Genomic DNA, 21516 nt, shown 5'->3' with positions numbered 1-21516 from the left:
GAAAACTTATACAAGGCATCTTTTGTTACCCCCCCCCCCCCCGCAGGTGGACCCAAATATGCTGATGGATCAACTTCAGTACCACCAGCCTGCCCATAGACAAATACAAATTTGGCTAGCTCTTGCTGAACTAGCCAAATTTCGATCTGTCTATGGTCGGCTTAAGAGCAAGCATATCATACACCTGTTATCTGCAAAGTATGCACACAATTTAAATGCTTTGACCTCCAAGATTAGCAAATGAAAATTGTCACTTATGCACCTCAGAACCTGATCAGTCATCAGTGCTGTGAGGTCCGTCAAAAAAGTAACAAGATTTTGTCATCATGTTGTCCCCATGTTGCTGTTGCAAGCCCTATGGGGACTTGTTTTTTGAGTGACACATGTATCTCTGATGGTAAACAAAAGGATGACTACTGGTTAACTGTACTTTTAGACACTTTATTATTGAATTCTGTCTAAACCCAAAAACAAAAATGTAATATATTGCAGTTTAGAGCTTAACCACTTGCCGACCGCCGCAAGTACATATACTGTGGCGGTCAGCCCCGGCCAGGCAAAGTGACGTACCGGTACGTCACTAGCCTGTCACTCGCTTGTGAGCCAATAGCGGGCGAGCGCGCGCCCGCTGAGGCGCACGCCCGCCCCGGCTCGTTCCCTAACAAGTCAGTGCGTGTGACCGGCGGACCCGATGATCGTTCGCCGGGAAGGGAGAAAGGCAGGCGGCTAATGTAAACAAGCCGCCTGTCATTCTCCCCTGTGTAAGAATAGTGATCAGACGGTTCAACTATGTAGGACCGTTGATCTCTGTTTTTACACTAGTAGCCATGTCCAATCACAGTTAGAAACACGCCCCCTAGGACACACTTAACCCCTCCCTCTCCAATACGGTTAACTCCTTCCCTGCCAGTGTCATTTTTACAGTAACAGTGCATATGTATAGCACTGATTACTGCAGTAATGTCACTGGTAACCCCAAAAGTGTCAAAAATGTCAATCAAGGGTCCGATCTGTCCGCCGCAATGTCGCAGTCCCGCAAAAAAAAATTGCAGATCGCCGCCATTACTCGTTAAAAAAAAAAAAACAACAAAAATGACAAAAATCTTTCCCTTTGTTAGTAAACGCGATAACTTTTGCGCAAACCAATCAAAATACGCTTCTTGCGATTTTTTTTGCCAAACATATATAGCATAAAACAAATTGGCCGAAAATGTTAAAAAATTTTGATTTTTACATTTTTTGGGGGGGAATTTCATATAAAAAAATGTGAAAAATATTGTTATTTTTGCAAAATTGTTGCTCTTTTTTTGTTTATAGCGCATGATCAAAAAATCGCACAGGTGATCAAATACCACCAAAAGAAAGCACTGTTTGTGGGGGAAAAAAGGCCGTCAAATTTAGGATGTCGTTTAGGTACAGCGTCGCACGACCGCGCAATTGTCCGTTAAAGTCACGCAGTGCCGAATCGCAAAATACCCCCTGGTCAGGAAGGGGGTAAAATCTTCCGGGGCTTAAGTGGTTAAGCACAGAGCAGCAATCTTATCAGTACAGCGTTTTGTTTTTACAGATCCAAATGCAGGTATTTTTATTTTTATTTATGGGCCAATGTATACAATTTTGTAAACTCGTACCAAGTTTGGATCTGTTGCATTCACAGCCCTACTTATGGACTATATTACATGCTGTACACATGTAAACATTTGTGCTAACGGATACAGTGCATAAATTCTCTATTGGCCTGCTCAGATGTATAATCACTTACATAATGTTGAGTTGACATGATAGTCCTAATTGGCTGCTGCATCCTAGCAAGGAAGGACACTAGGCTCAAGAGCTACCTGCGTCCTGGCAACAAAGGACACTAGGCGTCAGGCGTCTACCTGCATCCTGGCAACCATGTGAACGTTTGTACAAAACATAACATGAGTACAGTGTATGGACAAGATTTGCCAGCAGCAAATCATATGCCCATGTGCATAAGCCTTTGAAGTGACTGCATTTGTTTTCTTTTTTAGGCTTTTTCCCTATATTTTCAACTGGTAATGCTGCAGATAACAAACTTCCTGTCCCCTCGTGTCTGCACTCACTTCTTCATAGTGGAGGGAGCTATGGTTGTCACACAGGCTGCACTTTAAACATGTATGCCTTTTCCATTAAATGGTGGATTGAGGGGACTAGTAGTATACAAAAGAATACGGTAGACTGGTAACATTGTTTACGCTTTCTTCATTTCACAGAAAGTGACAAGGACACTGCATTTTTTAGCAACGTTTTTTCTGTAATTATTATACTTACTGTATACGTCGTATTTTCTGTACTTGCTAAGACTATCCTTAGCCTGAAAAAAAAAGGAAACTAATGCAGCCACCAAATCCAAGGACTGGTAAGCTGCAATATATTATATTTTTGTTTCTGAGTTTAGATACACTTTAAAGCAAGATTGGGGGATTTTGTAAGGTTTCAGAAGGGAAGTTAAATGGAGACAGTGAGGTTGATTTACTAAAGACTTTGCAGGTGAAGTTGCACTCTGCAAGGGAATTTTACCCCCAGAGCTTAGTGAATGAGGTGAAGGTCTACTGACTTCCATCAGCCAATCATGCATGGGTATTCTTTGCAAAGTAAAAGTTTACCATATTCACTATGCTCTGGAAAAATCATCCTTGCAAAGTGTAAATACCTTTGGAAAGTGAGCAGCCTCTTTGCCTTCAGTAAATCAATCCAAATGTCTTTAACTCCATAATCAAGCTGCACTGTGTGCTCTCCATGCCCCACTTCTGAGGATTTACTTGCTGTTTTTTTTCCAGTTTATATTAAAGTGTAACTTCACTGCATTTGAGTACCACAAACCAAAAATGCTATTTAATTCATTTCTAATATTCAAAGCAAACTTGCCCATCCATCCATCTCTATGCTTTATTTTGTTGAGAAAACACTTTGAAAAACAACCCTAGCATTTCTGGTTGTGCCCATGTTGAGTAAGGGAAAATGATGTTGCATTTACTTCCTGGAATCCATCTGCCCTTAGCTCAAGCATGCAAGCAGAAGAGGAAGAAAGTGCTTAACTGAGAAAACCCCTCCACCTCTCCTCCCCTCCTGAAGAACCCTGGGATGTATTACATCATTTGCCAAGGCTTGAAATCAGAAAATAACTAAAGAAAAGTAAAAAAAAAAAAAAAAAGTTTAAAGCAGATGATACTCTGGTTTACTTGACAGACCCAAGTGAGTAACTCTTGGTGCTTTATTACAGAAAATTTAATTTTTTTTGGGGACTTTTCTGGTTTTAAGGTGAATTGGGACAAGTCTAATTTATTCCCCTTAGATCAAGTGGCCATGACGGTGATTCACCCGGATTCCCGCTTACAAGTCGTCACTTCATTTCGATACCTGGATGTACAAGTTCAATTGCCACTAAGCTCATATATTGCTAATAATGTGTGTCCACTGATCTCCCGTTTACAATATCAAACAAGGCAGTGGATGGATTTACCACTGGACCTCATGGGCAGAGTTAATATTCTTAAAACGATCTACTTACAAAAATTGTTCTACCGATTGGCTAATTCCCCTTGTAGGGTACCTAAATCTATTTTTAGGCAAATTGATATTGTCTGCATAACTTTTTTATGGCACCATAGGTGTCCCAGGATAGCATTAGAGGTTTTGCATCTGCCCACTCATCTGGCGGGGCTCGCCTTCCCCAATTTTTATTTATATTATTTGGCATTCCAAATGGTACCTGATAATTCATGTACCACTACAGAAGCAGCCATTGTCTCTTCAATGGAAACCCTAAATAGTACTGTTTATCAAGGCCAGGTACCCTTCCACCCGGGGACTGCAATGCTGAATACCACTCTCTCCATATTCCGCACAGTAGTCACCCGTATCACTAAGGATCCTTGGTCAAAGGCACCTAACAATCCCCTTTGGTGTAATCTCACTTTAGGGGAACTTAGTTTTATACTAGACCTGCAAAGATGGGCGTCTCGTGGGATTAAATACCTCTACCATCTTTTTAATGTGCATGGTTTCAAATCCTTTTCTTCTTTAAAAGAATATATTAATTTACCTCTTTACAATTTATTTTATTATTACCAGTTACATCATGCAGTGCGAGCTTAATTTGTTTCCCTAGATAATCCCCTATGTGCCAATCTTACTCTAATAAATTAGTCTCCACCTACTACTCTGCTTTTATGACTGACTCTAACCTTAGGTTCACCACTGCACAGGGTAGATGGGCCTCATTGGACACCTCATTTGCTGAATCTGACTGGTCTGAATTTAGTGACACCTACGAGGGTTCTGTTATTTCATCAAAAGACAGGATTATTTAGCCTAAAATTGTTCACCAATCTCACCTTACTCCCAGTAGGTTGTATAAAATGGGTCTACGCCCAGACGCCACTTGTTTTAGGGGCCAGCAGACAGGTTGCTGACTTCCTCCATTCCTTCTGGTCCTGTCCTTTGGTCCAGGGATTTTGGGCAGAAATGGGCTCCTTACTTTCCACTGCACTGGGCCTTTCTAATGCTCTCCATCCTAAAAACTGCCTCTTGGGCATTTTATGGGGACCTGTTCCTTTTTAAATATGCTAAACGACTTTTTCGCATTTTGTTTTTCTATGCTGAAAAGGTAATTTTACTACCTTGGAAAGGGTCTACTGCACCAGCATTGTCCCAATGTCTTAACCTCCCTGGCGGTATGATTCTTTTGGATTTTAGGTGCTGAAAGCGGTACCATTATTTTGCATGTAATTCTTGTGAATTAGCAGCCCAAACCAACTGTATACATTTATTTTATATATATATGTATACATATATATATATATATATATATATATATATATATATATGTATACATATATTATATATGTATATATATATATATACGTGTATATATACACACACACACACACATATATATATATATATATACATATATATATATATAGGTATATACGTATATCTATATATATATATATATATATATATATATATATATATATATATATATATATACATAAAAAGTACTGTAAAACTGCAGGAAAGGGCACTGGGGGGCAAACTAATGTGATTTTTATTTATTTTGAATAGTATCAGTGTGTTTGGTGTGTTTTACTATTTGAATTTGCCGCCGGTTCCACCCCCCTGCAAACGTCACGCCGCAGGAGACGGAAGCCGGGGCACGGAGACGATCGGGAGGAAGAACCGCCGCTAGACACCGCCGGGACACATCGCTGGATCCCGGTGACAAGGTAAGTAACCCTGCTTACAGGATCCAGGGATGCTTCTGGCGGTACCCCAAGTGTGGCTCGGGGTTACCACTTTTGGCTCTGAAATTTAACCCCGAGCCACGCTCAGAATACCACTAAGAAGGTTAAAGAATAAGTCCACCCTAAAACTAAAATCCCTGCATCTATAGACCTCCACGATCTAACACTAACCTATCTAGCTGTGTAGAGAAGAATTCGGTATACATACCTTTTTTAAAACCGATCCGGCCCGGTCTCCAGTGGCGGAAGCTCTGAAGAGGACACGGCCAACAACGGCTGTGAAATGAAAGGGGAGTGACGTCACTCATAGACCTACTATGGGACTTCCGTTGTCAGCTGTGTCCTCTGCACCCACCTCCACAGCGAAGCTGCCGCTGACAGCTCGGCATGGGAACGGGTTGGATCTGCTTCGAAAAAGTATGTATACTGATTTTTTCTTTACAGGGCTAGATAGGCTAGTGTTAGACAATGGAGGTCTATAGATGCAGGGATTTTAGTGTTTGGGGTGTCTTTAAGATTACTAAAGAATCCCTTCCCTTATATAGGCTAACTTTTGAACTGCAAAAGAAGCCAAAACTATTTGGGGGTAGGTGGATCTCACACCTTAGCCTCTTTGGATCCGGGTTTTTGGAAAAATAAAAGGGATTTTTCTTTTTTTATCCTGTATGTGTTATTGCAATACTTTTTCATTCTTTCTTGTACCTGGAGTGAACTGTCCTATTACTGAAGTCATTATTTTAGATTTGTGTGTACCAATTTTGTACTTTTTGTGAGACCCTGTGTCATTTGTTGTTCCCTTTTTTCTCTTTTTGTTATGTATGTATTGTTATTGTGAAAAAAAAAAAAAGTTTAAAACTATTATTTACTAATGCTAGCAGCATGAGGATTATGAATAATTAATGTTGATTGGGAGAATTAAGTTCTATTTTAAGGTCATTCCTATCCTGCTTGCTGCTCGCCAGGTCTTTCTTTAAATCTCCCTAATTGCTGGGGCTTTGGACTGCATGCAGAATGTGATAACACATGTGCATAACTCATTTGTACACACGTTCTAGGGCCAACTAGGATAGGATTCAATTACCCGCTTTCAGACCGCACATTTACTGCCAAAGGGCAGCCCCGCTGCGCAAACTGACTTACCTGTATGTCGCATCTTCTTCCTGGTCTGAGGCGCACGCGTGCGTGCCACTGTCAACCCGCTCCTGCTGTGATTGGACACAGCGGGAGCCAATCAGCAGGTCCGATCTTTCCAGAGAGAGGCAGAACGGTGGTCTTCCTATGTAAACAAGACAGATCGCCGTTCTGTCAGGGGAGGAGATCGAGATCTAAACAGGAACACAGATCTCTGTCTTCCCCCAGTCAGACCATCCCCCACACAGTCACCCCCTAGGGAAACATTTAACCCTTTGATCGCCCCTCATGTTAACCCCTTCCTTGCCAGTGTCAGTAGTACAGTAACAGTGCATATTTTTAGCACTGATCACTGTAATAATTTCATTGGTCCCCAAAAAAATGACAAAAGTGTCAGTTAGGTGTCGGATTTGTGCGCCCCAATGTCACAGTCCAGCTAAAAATTGCTGATCGGCCACCATTACTAGTAAAAAAAAAAAATAAATAAAAATGCCATAAAAATATCCCATAGTTTGTAGACGCTATAACGTTTGCGCAAACCAATCAATATACGCCTATTGGGGTTTTTTTTAACAAAAATTTGTAGCAGAATACATATTGGCCTAAATTGATGAAGAAATTCGATTTTTTAAATTTTTTTATTGGAATGCATTTTATAGCAGAAAGTAAAAAATATATATTTTTTTTTGAGGTGATCAAATACCAACCAAAAGAAAGCTCTATTTGTGGGGGAAAAAAGGGCATCAATTTTTTTTGGGTGCAGCGTTGCACGATTGCGCAATTGTCAGTTAAAGTAAAGCAAAAAATGGCCTGTCATTAAGGGGGTAAAACCTTCCGGGGCTGAAGTGGTTACCGTACCAGCATGTCTTTGGGGTGTGGGAACCTGGAGGAGACCTATATGTACACAGAAAGAACGTGCAAACTCCATGCAGTACCTAACCATATTCCTTCCTTATGATATTTATTATTTGGGCACCTTTCTAGATGTGCATTTAGGTGAGAAGATATTTGTCTAAACTAACTTGGAAGAATTTTTGTCTTTGAATTTGGAACAAGAGACTTTTAAAATTCCATGGTGTGAAAATTCTCAATAGAGTGGCTGAACCAGGTAAAAGGAGCAGGAATAGCTTTTTTAATTTAGAATTTTAGGATTGCAAACAGCCTTGATAATACTAAGATATCATAATGCCCTTTGTGCAGATATTTTTGTTCATTCTAAACTATTGAAGGATAAAGTTATTTTACTATTTTTGACTTTGATCATAGTGGGGATCCTTGATCTCTACAGCAGTTAGAAGTGAATTCACTAAGCTCTTTTCTGAGTTCCAAAGATAAAGGTTATAGCGAACTGTTCAAATAATATTCAAATACTTAAGCAAAAGATGGAAATGAGATTGGGAGAAACGTGCGCTACGTTCTATTGTTCAGTAAAATACCAGCTTTCCGAAATGAGAACATGACATAGGGAGCATGATAAAGCCAAGCGACCGAGGCTTTCAAATGTCTTTTCGCTCAAGCCATTGTTTAGAGTGAAACTCTAAAAGTGATGTGCCAACAGACATCTATTCAAAGTGAAGTACATTCACAGAAGTTACATTCCTCTGAGGTGAAGTACAGTGACTAGCGAGCAATACAAAACCAGGATTACTGCTCTCTCAGTCGGCTTTCAATGCATTTAAGCATAATGATACCATCAGAATGGGGAAACTAAAGCGCAAGTATAAAACAAAGAAAACATGCATGTATTTTAAAACAGCAATTTCCTTCTTACAGCTGAATGCATTCAAATGCATTAAAACAAACCTCGATAATAGTAATAATAATAATAATATGTTTCCACGGCACCCGGGTCTGTGCAGAGGGGTGGGTGACGTCACATCCGACAGCTGAGAAGGCAGGAGGAGCGCAGACATGGGAGTAAGTCACACATGTGCAAGTCACAAGCAAGTCTCAAGTCTTAACCTTCAAGTCTCAAGCAAGTCCCAAGTTACTGTGGCGAAAAACAAGCAAGTCAAGTCGACTCCCTGCTAGAAGTTAAGCAAGTCATTTGTTTTGGTCAAGTCACAAATCAAGCCAAAATACTGATCTACCCCAATTTCCACCTTTAACCGGTTGCCGACCGCCGCACGACTATATACTGCGGCGGTCAGCCCCGGCCAGGCAGAGTGACGTATCGGTACGTCACTCGCCTGTCACTGACTTGCGAGCCTATCGCGGGCGGGCGCGCGCCCGCCGAGGCGCGCGCCCGCCGCGGCTCGTTCACAGGCAAGTCAGTGCGTGTGACCGGCGGACTCAATGTCCGCCAGTCACACTGCGATCGCTCCTGTGAAGGGAGAAAGACAGAGCAGCTTGTGTAAACAAGCTGCCTGTCAGTTCTCCCTGTGTAAAAGTGAAGATCTGTCCGTTCTACTATGTAGAACGGTTGATCTTTGCTTTTACACCAATAGGAATGTCCCTACACAGTTAGAATCACGCCCCTAGGACACACTTAACCCCTCCCTGTCCAATAAAGTTAACCCCTTCCCTGCCAGTGTCATTTTTGCAGTAACAGTGCATATGTATAGCACTGATTACTGCAGTAATGTCACTGGTAACCCCAAAAGTGTCAAAAATGTCAGTCAAGGGTCCGATCTGTCCGCCGCAATGTCGCAGTACCGAAAAAAAAATCGCAGATCGCCGCCATTACGCGTTAAAAAAAAAACACCAAAAATGACAAAAATCTTTCCCTTTGTTAGTAAACGCGATAACTTTTGCGCAAACCAATCAAAATACGCTTTTTGCGATTTTTTTTACCAAACATAGGTAGCATAAAACAAATTGGCCGAAAAATGTTAAAAAATTTTGATTTTTACTTTTTTTTTTGGGGAATTTCATATAAAAAAATGTGAAAAATATTGTTATTTTTGCAAAATTTACGCTCTTTTTTTGTTTATAGCGCGTGATCAAAAAATTGCACAGGTGATCAAATACCACCAAAAGAAAGCTCTGTTTGTGGGAAAAAAAGGACGTCAAATTCGTTTAGGTACAGTGTCGCACGACCGCGCAATTGTCCGTTAAAGTCACGCAGTAAAAAATCGCAAAAAAACCCCTGGTCCTTTAGCAGCCAAATCCTCCGGGGCTTAAGTGGTTAAATCAGTTAAAAGTCAGTGGTCAGGAAAGGTTTTGTTTTATTTTCAACATTAAAAAAACTGCTTAGTGCTTTTTTCTTGGCATATTAAAGAAACACTTTGAATGCCCAAACAGCTCAAAATCCTTTGTCCGGTCCAGTCACTAAAAACATGTTAAGTGTTTCCATTGTTAAACAGCCAGTGTCCTAAAAATCAGAACACACTGAGGTGTTTTAAGTGACTGTGGTGTCAGAAACATAACTAACAGGCACATTCATTTTGCTTCAACACATCTTGAGAAAATGCAAATATTTAATAACTTACAAAAGTAAAGTCATTTCGAGTCATATGTCTCAAGTCAAAGTCAAGTCTCAAGTCATCAATACCAAGTCAAAGTCAAGTCGAGTCTTTTATTAATTTTAGTCAAGCAAGTCTCAAGTCCTCAAACTGGTGACTTAAGTCTGACTTAAGTCAAGTCATGTGACTCAAGTCCCCCACCTCTGGAGGAGCGCACGTTCGGAGCATGCGTGCTCCTTCATCAAGTCTGCCATAATGTACAAATATGCTGTGCATACTAGTACATCATAGCTAAAAAGGTGTACAGCACCTAATATAAATTGATAACATATATAAAAAACATATATTAAAAAACTCAATAAAGACCAAAGTCCATAAACAGGTGCATAAAGTCAGTAGTGAGTTTAAAGAGAAAATCCAACATCATACAGCTTAGATCTCAAATCTTGGAGAAACCACGTGTTCTAGTAATAGATGTCTCCTTACCAGAATGTTTGACCCCCGGTCAAGAGAGGTCAAATAGGCATAGATCAAAAGAGCTGGAAACCCAGAGTGCACGGTATCTCCAAAGATAGTTAGCACCAGATCAATCACATTCGGTCCTTAAAGGTGTTATTCCCAAATGAATTCACGTCTCCTAAGTTCCTTACATAGATGGTTAGGTTGCCCCTCCAAAAAAACAAATGGAACTCAGATGGTGAAGTACGTTTGGTTTATTGAATTAACAAAGACAAAGTGAACTACTCACATGTTGGTATATGACAACAAACAAAAGTTCCAAGATGGCCGTGGCTAGGGGCGTGTCTGCGTGCGGGCCGGCGTACCTAGTATACTAGTACATCATGGCATAACCCACCTGGGGGGCTTTGGAAAAAAAATGCCGCCGACTTTACTTCCGCTTTAAAGAGTCCCTAAAAATTTGAAACAATGGCTTTAATTGACAGAGCTCAATTGTTTTAGGATCCGCGGGTGGATGCCATCCGGTCCAGGTGCTTTATCCACATTTATTCTAAATATTTCTGGACCATATCACTTTTGAGCCATTGTGGATCATTTGGGTCTGTGTCAATATCATCCTCATTGTGGATATATGGATTTATCTGTTTGTTAGGTAATACAATACAGGAGCTGTCTTATGTTTTACCAATTATGCAGTATTCTAAGTGGTGTGCAGGTCTTTTGTTCTTCCTTTAACTTTTAAAAAAATGTATTGCAACGGAAATAATATATTTAGTAGGTTTACTCTTTTTATTTTCCCAAAAAATATATGGAACTAAATATAAGGGTTGCTAATTACAATATTGTCTTAATGCTTTTTATATTCATGACTATATTTATGGAAAATAAGGCCAGAGTGGAAAATGTTTGGTAGGCGGCACAGTGTCATTGTTTTGTCATAATCAGAATATCAAAGATTTTTTCTTTACAGTTTACAATGTATATGAAAACAGTGAGAAATGAGCATGTAATCAAATTCAGAATACATTTCCTTTATATAAAGTATATGAAATTGTTCAGTGACAAATATCCAAAGTGACAGGTAGAAGCACACAATTCTACTTAATGCCTGCTTCCATTTACACACAAATTGTGATTCATACTGTATATTTAAGTGCATGAAAGGAGTACTGACTTACCCATAGCAGCTAGAGCAGGGGTGTCAAACTAAATTTAATCTCGGGCCGCATCAGCATTATGATTGCCCTCAAAAGGGCCGGTTGGATCTGGAGGACTAGATGTCCAGAGCATCCCCTACCCTTACATAAGATGTTAAGAGCCTCACCACCATCAGAAGTTGAGTCCCTCACCCTCCCTTACATCACAGTGAACCCCCCTTATCTTGTGCAGCTGCTGGGAAGAAGCTGTAGGAATTGCTAGAAAGCAAAAAGTACAGGGGCTTGAGCTCTCCTGCAGTTGCAGGAGGGGTGCAAGGGCCACATGAAATGGCCTGGAGGGCCGGATTTGGCCCGCGGGCCTTGTGTTTGACACAAGTGAGCTAGAGTCTCCACTTTTTTTAAACTTTCTTTAAAGGCCAAGTTTATCTTTTCCGGGAAATAGCCTATGCAGCCAAGAAGAACCAGTAGATATTAAAAGACTGTGCAGCTTTGTGACATATTTAATAATTGTATTGCCATACCTGTAGGCCAATTGGACCCCCACCAAAACTCCCAGTTAGCAACCCCCCACATCTGCCTTGTTGCTAGGACATAAAAACCATTGTATGCTCTCTCCCAGCATTACAGAACCAAAAACCAATGGTTTTCACATCCTAGCAATAAGGCAGAGCATGGAGGTTGCTAACTGGGAGTTTTTCAGCCAGACTTCCAAGGGGGGGAGGCAAATGGCCTACATATATGACAACTCCTTTAATTACCATTTTACAAAGCTACACAGTTTTTTCAATATCTACTGGGGCTCCTTGACTTTATAGGATATATTCTGGGAAAGGTGAACTTAGCCTTCAGTCCGGTTATGCGATTTTGGCTGGTTCTTGCTGAATTGGTTGAAATTGGAGGTATAGGTGTCACTGCAAGCACTATCTGGCTTGACAAATGTCAATATAAAACAATATTGACCAAACAGTGACTTTATCCTATCAATGGAAGCCAGTTTTCAGGTGTTCAGGCAGCTGAGGGTGCTTAGGCTGGCCATACATTATACAGTTTTCTGTACAATTTTCTTTAAATTTACCTTCAACTATGTAGTACAAAGGCCTGCCTGATTGGATACAATTGAACATGTTGTTTAGTTTTGACCTCATATTATATGGTTTTTGGTAAATCTAACAGAAAATTGTACAAGAAAATTGAACCAGCCTTAGTCTGTCTCAATGTAATAGTCGGCAAGGCAAGATTCCTCAATCCATGCTGTTTAGAGCGGATTTGAAAATCAATAAATTTCTTTTGGAGGAATGAAAAAATGAATCCTACAGTGTAATTTACATTCAGTATTTCTAATGTGCTTGATAATAAAGCATCAATAGACTACTGTTTCTTTTGTTAATATTAGATAAGAGAACAGAATGATTGCTCCTGTACTTTTATTGTGCGCATAAAACTTTTTAAGACACAAGATGAATATTTTAACACTGGAAGAAAAATATCATTTCAAAGTGTGAGTGTGATTTTAGCAATGTCTGAATAATTCAGTGAAAGCCATACATTCTGATAGATTTCATTGCTTGCTTTGCAGGTCAGACTACAGCCGCATGTCATCTACAAGCAGTAAGTATATTGTGTGTGAATATGGATAAAATAGAAGCAATCCTAAACAATTTTTATTACATTTGTTTTATGCATCATTTGTTCTATTAATTTTTATCCACATGCATTAAGCATTTACAGCAGCTGTAAAGTAGATACATGAGAACATCTAAGGACAAAACTCTTTTATTTAAATGTTTATTTTATTTTATAGCTAGAGTTTTTGAGGAGTGATGAGTTAGAAGCTCTGTTAGGTTTTTATTGTTGTCTGTATCCCTATTAGGGAAATAAATCTTCTCTATAGAAACTAGGCCTAGAGAATATAATAAACAACAGTAAAGTGATGCAAATAATATCAGCATCAACAAATAAAACCACCAATCTAGTAGAAAAATAAAACTATGTTCAGTATTAATCAAACAAACAATTATAATATTGAAATGAAAGTCAACTCCCAAAATAAATATTCAGGGCTCCACTAGAGGGCTGATGTAGAATCTGAAATGCCACAATTTCACATGTTTTAGTCCCAAACCACCCTGGACAAAGATACACTATATTGTCAAAAATATTGGGACGCCTGCCTTTACACGCACATGAACTTTAATGGCATTCCAGTCTTAGTCCGTAGGGTTCAATATTGAGTTGGCCCACCCTTTGCAGCTATAACAGCTTCAGCTCCTCTGGGAAGGCTGTCCACAAGGTTTAAGAGTGTGTCTATAGGAATGTTCGACCATTCTTCCAGAAGTGCATTTGTAAAGTCAGGCACTGATGTGGAACCAGAAGGCCTGGCTTGCAGTCTCTGCTCTGATTATTCCCAAAGGTGTTGTATCAGGTTGAGGTCGGGACTCTGTGCGGACCGGACATGCCTACCTCAAACTCGCTCATTCATGTCTTTATGGACCTTGCTTTGTGCACTGGTCCAAATCATTTGGTGGAGGTGGGATAATGGTTTGGGGTTGTTTTTCAGGGGTTGGGCTTGGCCCCTTAGTTCCAGTGAAGGGAACTCTTAAGGCGTCAGCATACCAAAACATTTTGGGCAATTTTTTATGTTCCCAACCTTGTGGGAACAGTTTGGGGATAGCCCCTTCCTTCCTTATAACTAGTTCCTTCCTTTAAACTAAGGGGCAAAGCCAAACCCCTGAAAAACAACCCCATACTATAATCCCCCCCCCCCTCCACCAAATGATTTGGACCAGTGCACACAGTAAGGTCCATAAAGACATGGATGAGCGAGTTTGACATGGAGAAACTTTGGGTGAATTAGAGTGGAAACTGCAAGCTAGGCCTTCTCGTCCAACATTAGTGCCTGACCTCACAAATGCACTTTTGGAAGACTGGTCAAACATTCCCATAGATACACTCCTAAACCTTGCGGACTGCCTTCCCAGAAGAGTTGAAGCTGTTATAAGGGTGGACCAACTCAATATTGAACCCTACGGACTAAGACTGGGATTCCATTAAAGTTCATATGCATGTAAAGGCAGGCGTTCCAATACTTTTAACAATATAGTGTATATGAATACCCTTACCGGACAGCCAGGATCTCTAGATTATAGGAGATCACTAGTACAAGATACACCAAATGCGAATCACACCAGAGTATGGTAACAACCTCCACACCCACCAAGTCCTCCACTGGCTGTCCAGAAAGCACAATTCTCTGCAATACGATTCAGAGGAAAATACAAAGGACCATAGTGTAATATTGCTAAAAATACCAATTTACTTTATGCAGATATACTCAATCATCTCAGGGTTACAAAAGCTAAAAAAACCTCTGCGGTACACCAGCTAGTGTGATAATTTCATAGGCTGGTAGCCCCTCCCTACATATTTCGTCTATGCAAGGGACATCCCTAGGGGACATAAAGACATGGTGGTTTTAATTAGGGATGTTGATATTATTTGCATTCCTTTCTGTATGTTTTTATTGTGATTTTTATGGTAAGAGGTTTTGCAACCTCTTTTTGTTTATTATTTAGTTTTCTTTTCCTGTATCTAGAATATAGTGTGCAGCATTACCCTCTAAAACCGAGGACATAATTATTTGGAGGCCTAGAGAATGTGCCTAGGCCTTTGTCACCAAGACTGAATCTTGATTTTGAGTTTCCCCTAGATAAGGCAAATCTTCCAATGGGCACATTTTTTTCTAGCGACAACTGTCTAAGAGGACTATTCCCTCACTTTAAAAGACATTTCCTAAAAAAACAAAACAAAAAAAAAAAACAGAGCTTTTAACTATTGCCCACTCTATTCAGAATGAAAAACGTTAGGTAAACCTTAAGGTCTGGTGAACACATGACATTGACCAACCTTGATCCCCCTTGTATAAAAACCCTGATGCTACCCATGGTTTGGAATTTAGCTTTTCTCATACAAACAATAGGACGCTTGTTTTTTGTTTTTTCTTTCACTTAGCATACTTTTAGGCCCAGTGGTCTGTGAACTGTGTCAATGGCTAACTCTCCTGATGGAAGAAAACAATACTTGAATGCCTATCATATCTTCTCATTAGGTGGACCTCTGTTTCAGATTAAAAGGTTAAAAACATAGCTTGTGTTTTAACACGATAGGCAGTAAGCAGATGGCTCTCCTAACCTAGCACATGACATTTCCCAGAATTCCCTATTGCAGATGAAGCATTATAATCCCCATTTTGTATAAGTAGTAAAGCAGGCCTTGTGTTTTCACTTGCTAATTCCTATTATGGTCTGTGAGTTAATGAGTAAAGATAGACAAATCTGCTTATAGAGAAATTGTAATTTAAAAAATAAATGCCACTTAAATAGAGTCTGATTTGTATATCCAGTCAAGAAACCTGACTTATGGCTTAGTGCTTTAAGCAGCGAGCCACATGTGCGATCTCAGGCGGATGGGCAGTAGCAGTGGTGGAAGGGATAGACTGTCACGTGTATGGACCGTGCATATGCTTGTGATGTGGCTATTGCTGATTCCAGAAGTCATGTTTTTCTCATTTATGTCGTACAACACTGTTAAAACAGTAAATGATTGAATGTGTCCAGATTTGGCATAGCTAATAAAACTGAAGTTCAGGAAAGCAGTTAAACTCTCATTTGAAATACATATACACATACTGTTTTACCTGCCAAATGATTTGTGTTCAGCTAGTTGAGTCATTCAGGTACTTCTGCCAGAGAGCTACTGTAGGATGATGACCTCAGTTTTCTCTGCTGCAGTTAAGAAATACACCCTGACCAATCTTTTTGTGATTGGACAATAAAGGTGCAGCAGCTCATTAATCAGGCCATCACCTTGTTCCTCTGTTCTGTAACCATGTATGCAGTGTTAGACTGACAGAGTTGTAAAAGTTCGTTTTTTCTAATAAAAAAAAAATATATATATACAGTATATGTTATACTTACCTGCTCTGTGCAAGGGTTTTGCACAAAGCAGCCCCGCTCCTCCTCCTCTGGGGTGCCTCACTGGTGCTCCTAGTTCCTCCCTTTTTCCGGTGCCCCCATGGAAAACCACTTTCCATGGGGGCACCCCTGCTGGCGCGTTCCTGAGTCCCGCTGCTGCGTTTATTGACACAGACAGTGGATTCGGCCCTGCCCCCTGCTCCCGTGTCACTGGATTTGATTGATAGTGGCGGGAGGCAATGGTTCCTGCTACTATCAATCTGTCCAATGAGAAGAGACAGGGGATGGACACGTTGGGCTCATGCTCATCACTGGATCAGATCGGACTCAAGTAACACAAAAAGGGGGGTCTGGGGGCAGCTGCAACAAAGAAGGTTTTTCATCTTAATGCATAGAATGCATTAAGATGAAAAACCATGAGACTTTACAATCACTTTAAGCTTTGTCTTTTCTTATTTACCAACAAATTACAGTGGAGTTCCAACCTAACACTAAGGCTGGCCATACACGGTTCCAATCTTGGCCGGTTCAGCCGCAATCAGCCCAGATTTGAACCATTAGTGGGTAGGCTGAATGTAGCCAGCCCAGGTGATGGATCGATCGACATGGGTACAACCAGCCTGCCGGATTTGCTTCAGATTATAGCTAGCGGCTGCTATAGCCACTAACAATAATCACTGTTTTCTTCCGACCGGGACGGCTTCCCCCTCCCAGCCGGAGGGATTCCCACATCAACACTGTCTGTGTTGATGGCAGAACCAAGCAAATTTCTTTCCTGCAACCACAAAATAAATTTGCTCTGTGTATGGTGGGCCTAACTATACTTAAAAATGTTTGTAGGCAGGTGCAGTCTACTTTCTCCACTGCAGGTGGTGCTCAACTGCAGCAGTATTGCAAAGGGAGAGGAAGTCGAAAGGAACATGGTTCCTCTAAAGTTTCCTGGGTCACTGGGGAAACTATTGGATTGGATTCTGCTGCCTCATGTGACTCTGGCAGCCATCTTGGGTCAGGCAGAGTCTTTTTAAGATCCTGGCTCCCAGGCTTAGGGCGCTTTTCGCGAGTGGGTAGTGTAAGAACAGGTCTAACGTCTGTCAGGGACAGTATTAGCGGTATTGAAAGGTTCCAGATGAGTAGGGAAAGAGCAGGGACACGCTATCCCTCCTGGAAACCTTCCCATTTGGGTACAGACCCGCCAGGCTACATTCCATCCCTCGAGACAGACGCTGTAGGTGCCTCCAAGACCTCCTGTGAGTGCACCCGGTCAGGTTGACTTCCCTCCGGGTTGTTGTGCTTGTTTGAACTTTACCTACAATACAGTTCTGTTACTACATCTAAACTTTGTTCCATCCCCTCCCCTGCTACCTATCCTGCCTAACCCACGTAAAAAAATGTGTAGACTTACCTATTTTTAGTCTGCTCTGGTCTGGTCACATGATCCTTCAACTTTGGCTCCCCCGTGTCAGTGAGCGGCAGAGGAGGGTGCACCAACAACGGCTGGGAGTGACATTACTTCTCCCCAACTTCCAATTTATTGTCAAGCCTACCTCTTCTGCCCTGCAGCAGGGGCGTAACTACAGGGGTTGCAATTGCAACTGGGCCCCATGCTCCAGGGGGCCTATGCAGCTCCCCTGTACACCTGGATAGGAGGGGCGGCAGTTGCAGAATGTAGAGAAATCACTGTCCTCCTTTTTCCTTCTGTAGCTGCAGGAGGAAAATGGAGGAGATTGGTTCCTCTGTATGCTGCCCACCGCCACTCCTCCTATCCAGTTCCCTCGTGTTCTGCTGTCTCTGGGCCCCTGTGTGCCCCCCTACTGTGCTCCCTCCCCTCTCCTTCCGGCTGCTGCAGGGGATGTGTCACAATAGAGAACCATAAAGGGGTCGGTAAATATGTAATTTACCAGCTTCTTCTTTTTCTGAATGGACAGAGTCATAGTCAGTGACATTGTAAAAAAAATAAAATAAAATGATAAAAAATAATACAATTAAAATACCAAAAAACAAAAACTACTGACACCAGTAGGTAAACTTCCAGGATCGTAAAGGTCACACCTGCAACCAGGCCCTGGCATTCCACCACCGTGGGGAGGCCCCAAGATGGCAGGAAGGGGGCCCACTGCAGAACTTGTGAAAGGGTCCCGCTGTGGGACCGTAATAAAGGGCCCAGCAATGACAGTAAAGGGCCCCAGGATCAGTGGGAAGAGCCCCAGGCTTTAAGGGAAGGGCCCCGGCCAGGGTTCCGGGGGGCCCTTCGTGGTTTCTTGCACTGGGGCCCTGAAGGTTCTAGTTACGCCTCTGCCCTGCAGCTGCCACTAACTGACAGCGGGGATCATGTGACTAGACTGGAGTGGACTAAAAAAATGGGTAAGTATACGCATCTTTCATATACAGGGTAGACAGGATAGGTAGCAGGAGGGGAGAAGGAACTTTTTAAGCATAATTAGTGTTAGGCTAGAATTCTTCTTTAAATTGATATATGATAAGACTAAAACAGTATAACTGGACTTTACTTTAACCTCCCTGGCGGTATGATTCTGTCAGGAATTCTGTTCCAAAAGCGGTACAATTTTCATGGAAATTTGGCGTTATGTATTATAGGCCTACAATTCTTAGTAATTACTGACTTAAACCTGACCAAAACAAGTCTCTAGTAGACATCCCAGATGTGATAAATTTGAAACACAAACAAGTGAATTATAATCGAATCAATAATATTATTTTATTATTTAATATATAATATATATAATAAAATTATATTATTGATTAGATTATAATTCATGCGTTATATATTATATATATATGTGTGTATATAGATATATATATATATATATGTGTGTGTGTGTATATATATATATATATATATATATATAACGCATGAATTATAATCGAATCAATAATATAATTTTATATATATATATATGTGTGTGTGTATATAGGTATATATATATATATATATATATATATATATATATATATATATATACATATATATATACATATATACATATGCATATATATATATATATGTATATATATGTATATATATATATATATATATATATATATATATATATATATATATATATATATATATATGCATATATATATATATATGCATATATATATATATATATATACATATATATATATATGCATATATATATATATATATATATATATATATATATATATGCATATATATATATATATATATATATATATATATATATATGGATATATATATATATGCATATATATAATATAAAATGTGTTATGTGTTTTGTGCAACGTTTTTATTATTTTTTTTTTACTTTCCCTCCCTAGTTCCGCTCCCATGCAGCATTGCTGCTGCAGGGAACGGAACTAGGAAGTCCTCCCACCGACAGACGAGCGGCGGAGATCTCACTGGCGGTCACAGCAATGAGAGCTCATCGCTGGATCGCCAGGATAAGGTAAGAGAAGCTCCGCTGCGCTGTCTGCACGCTCTGCCCATTGACCCCGAGCGTGACTCGGGGATACCGCTAATAGCAGAAAATTCCTACCCCGAGTCACGCTCGGGGATACCGCTAAGGCGGTTAAGGGCTCATACATACTTGAGCTCAAAAATGCTGCTTTTAGAGGCGTTTGAGCTTTTTTTTCTCTGCTTCCAAACACCTCTCTATGTTAGCCTATGTGTCCATACACAGTATAGGCGTTTACAGGAGTTTAGAAGCAGGGGCGTTTAGAGGCATAAAAAAAAACACTAAAGTTGCAGGAGGAGCTTTTGAGTATAGAAAAACACTCAAGAGCACACATAAAGACATGTTTATGCATGTTTGCACATTAATACAATCTAATGGCCAGAATAAATTACCATTCAGCTCTCGGTCCTCAGCCTACAGAGAGCTGGTGACTTTTAGTCACCGGCTCTCAGCTCTGCCCTTCCAGTGCTCACTGGAGTGTTGGGCTGTGGAGCGGGCAGGAGCAGCTGGCTCAGGATCTTAGTGGCCAACTGTCAGTTTCTTCTGGGTGGATCTCGACCGTATGGTCGGGATCTTTTCAGAGCCTGGACCAGGTCTGTAATGTCAGCCAATGAAAACGGCTAAAACGGGGTCACAAGAGTGCAAACCTACCTGCGGTCCTGTGACCCACAGGAGAAATATAGCCAAAAAAGCTTTGGCCATACTTTTTCTTTAAAGAAGAACTATTTGTATTGCAAATGCATGAAAATTGCAAAGTAAAAATAGTGCGTATATGTACAATTGCAAAACTATGTGTCCTGTGGCGTTTCCATAATGTTCCCAGCTCTTGCAAACATATACCAGCCCCTATACCTAGCCCAATCAATGCAGTAAGATGTAACCCCCAACATTGCAAGTCTCAGTTTACTTACTCTAATGGCTATGGCCCGTACCTGTGCGCTAAAGTCCATACACTCCGAGTGGTTGGCAAAGCTTACTGTATTGAGGAAACGAGTGGGATCGGGGGCGTTGCCCTGTAAGGCTACCAGGATTTTAGAGCTTATTCAGCCATGGCTGATGTATAAGCCATTACCTAGAATGCCTTCAGTTGACAGGAAAAACATGGAACAATGGAGCATGCCCGGATTTGTAAACTCATTCCGATCAGCTAGTTAGTGGGCCTCCTGGCGAGTTCTCCATAGGACATTTCTATCCCATTGCAGGCGGGGGTTGGACAGAAAGTCTCTTTGCATCTTTTCAAGCCTTTATATAAATGTATTATGTTAACACCTCAACTGGCACTTCAGGCAACACAATTACCAGGTACGCAGCTATTATTCCTTGTTAAATGAACTTCTCATAAAATATAGATAAACAGTGTTTTAAATGCTTTATCCCTGTTCCTGGAGGTGAATAAAATAATAGGTAAAATATGGAGCATGCGGTTCTCTGCCTGTTCCCTCATCAATTTCTTTAATTGAAGTACTATCAGGTTCTGTTTTTCATTGTGCTTGTTGCCTATGGGAAAGATTTATTATTTCCACCATCAGTGCAGTTGGAGCGAATTACATATTTAATGACAGGGAGCATACGGGGACTGACAGGTAAAGACGTACTGTAATGACAGGTACAGAAAAGCAGATAACAATTTTTATATGGCACCAAGTACAACTTTTTGATCTCTG

At 40.7% G+C, this 21516-nt stretch overlaps 1 protein-coding gene across 2 annotated transcripts in view; it reads left to right on the top strand.

The window, feature by feature from the left end:
• Positions 1-21516, top strand: part of FAM124A (family with sequence similarity 124 member A) — a 102065-nt gene that overhangs the window by 35502 nt on the left and 45047 nt on the right. For both annotated transcript variants that reach the window (XM_082247202.1, XM_082247201.1), the window contains exon 2: positions 13001-13032. In XM_082247202.1, coding sequence (XP_082103328.1) covers positions 13001-13032 — 32 coding nt within the window. The remainder of the gene's footprint in view (positions 1-13000; positions 13033-21516) is intronic.

This window comes from Pelophylax lessonae (genome assembly GCF_965119305.1).
Source record: "Pelophylax lessonae genome assembly, chromosome: 2".
Lineage (NCBI taxonomy): Eukaryota > Metazoa > Chordata > Amphibia > Anura > Ranidae > Pelophylax > Pelophylax lessonae.
This window is presented reverse-complemented; position numbering and strand designations above follow the sequence as displayed.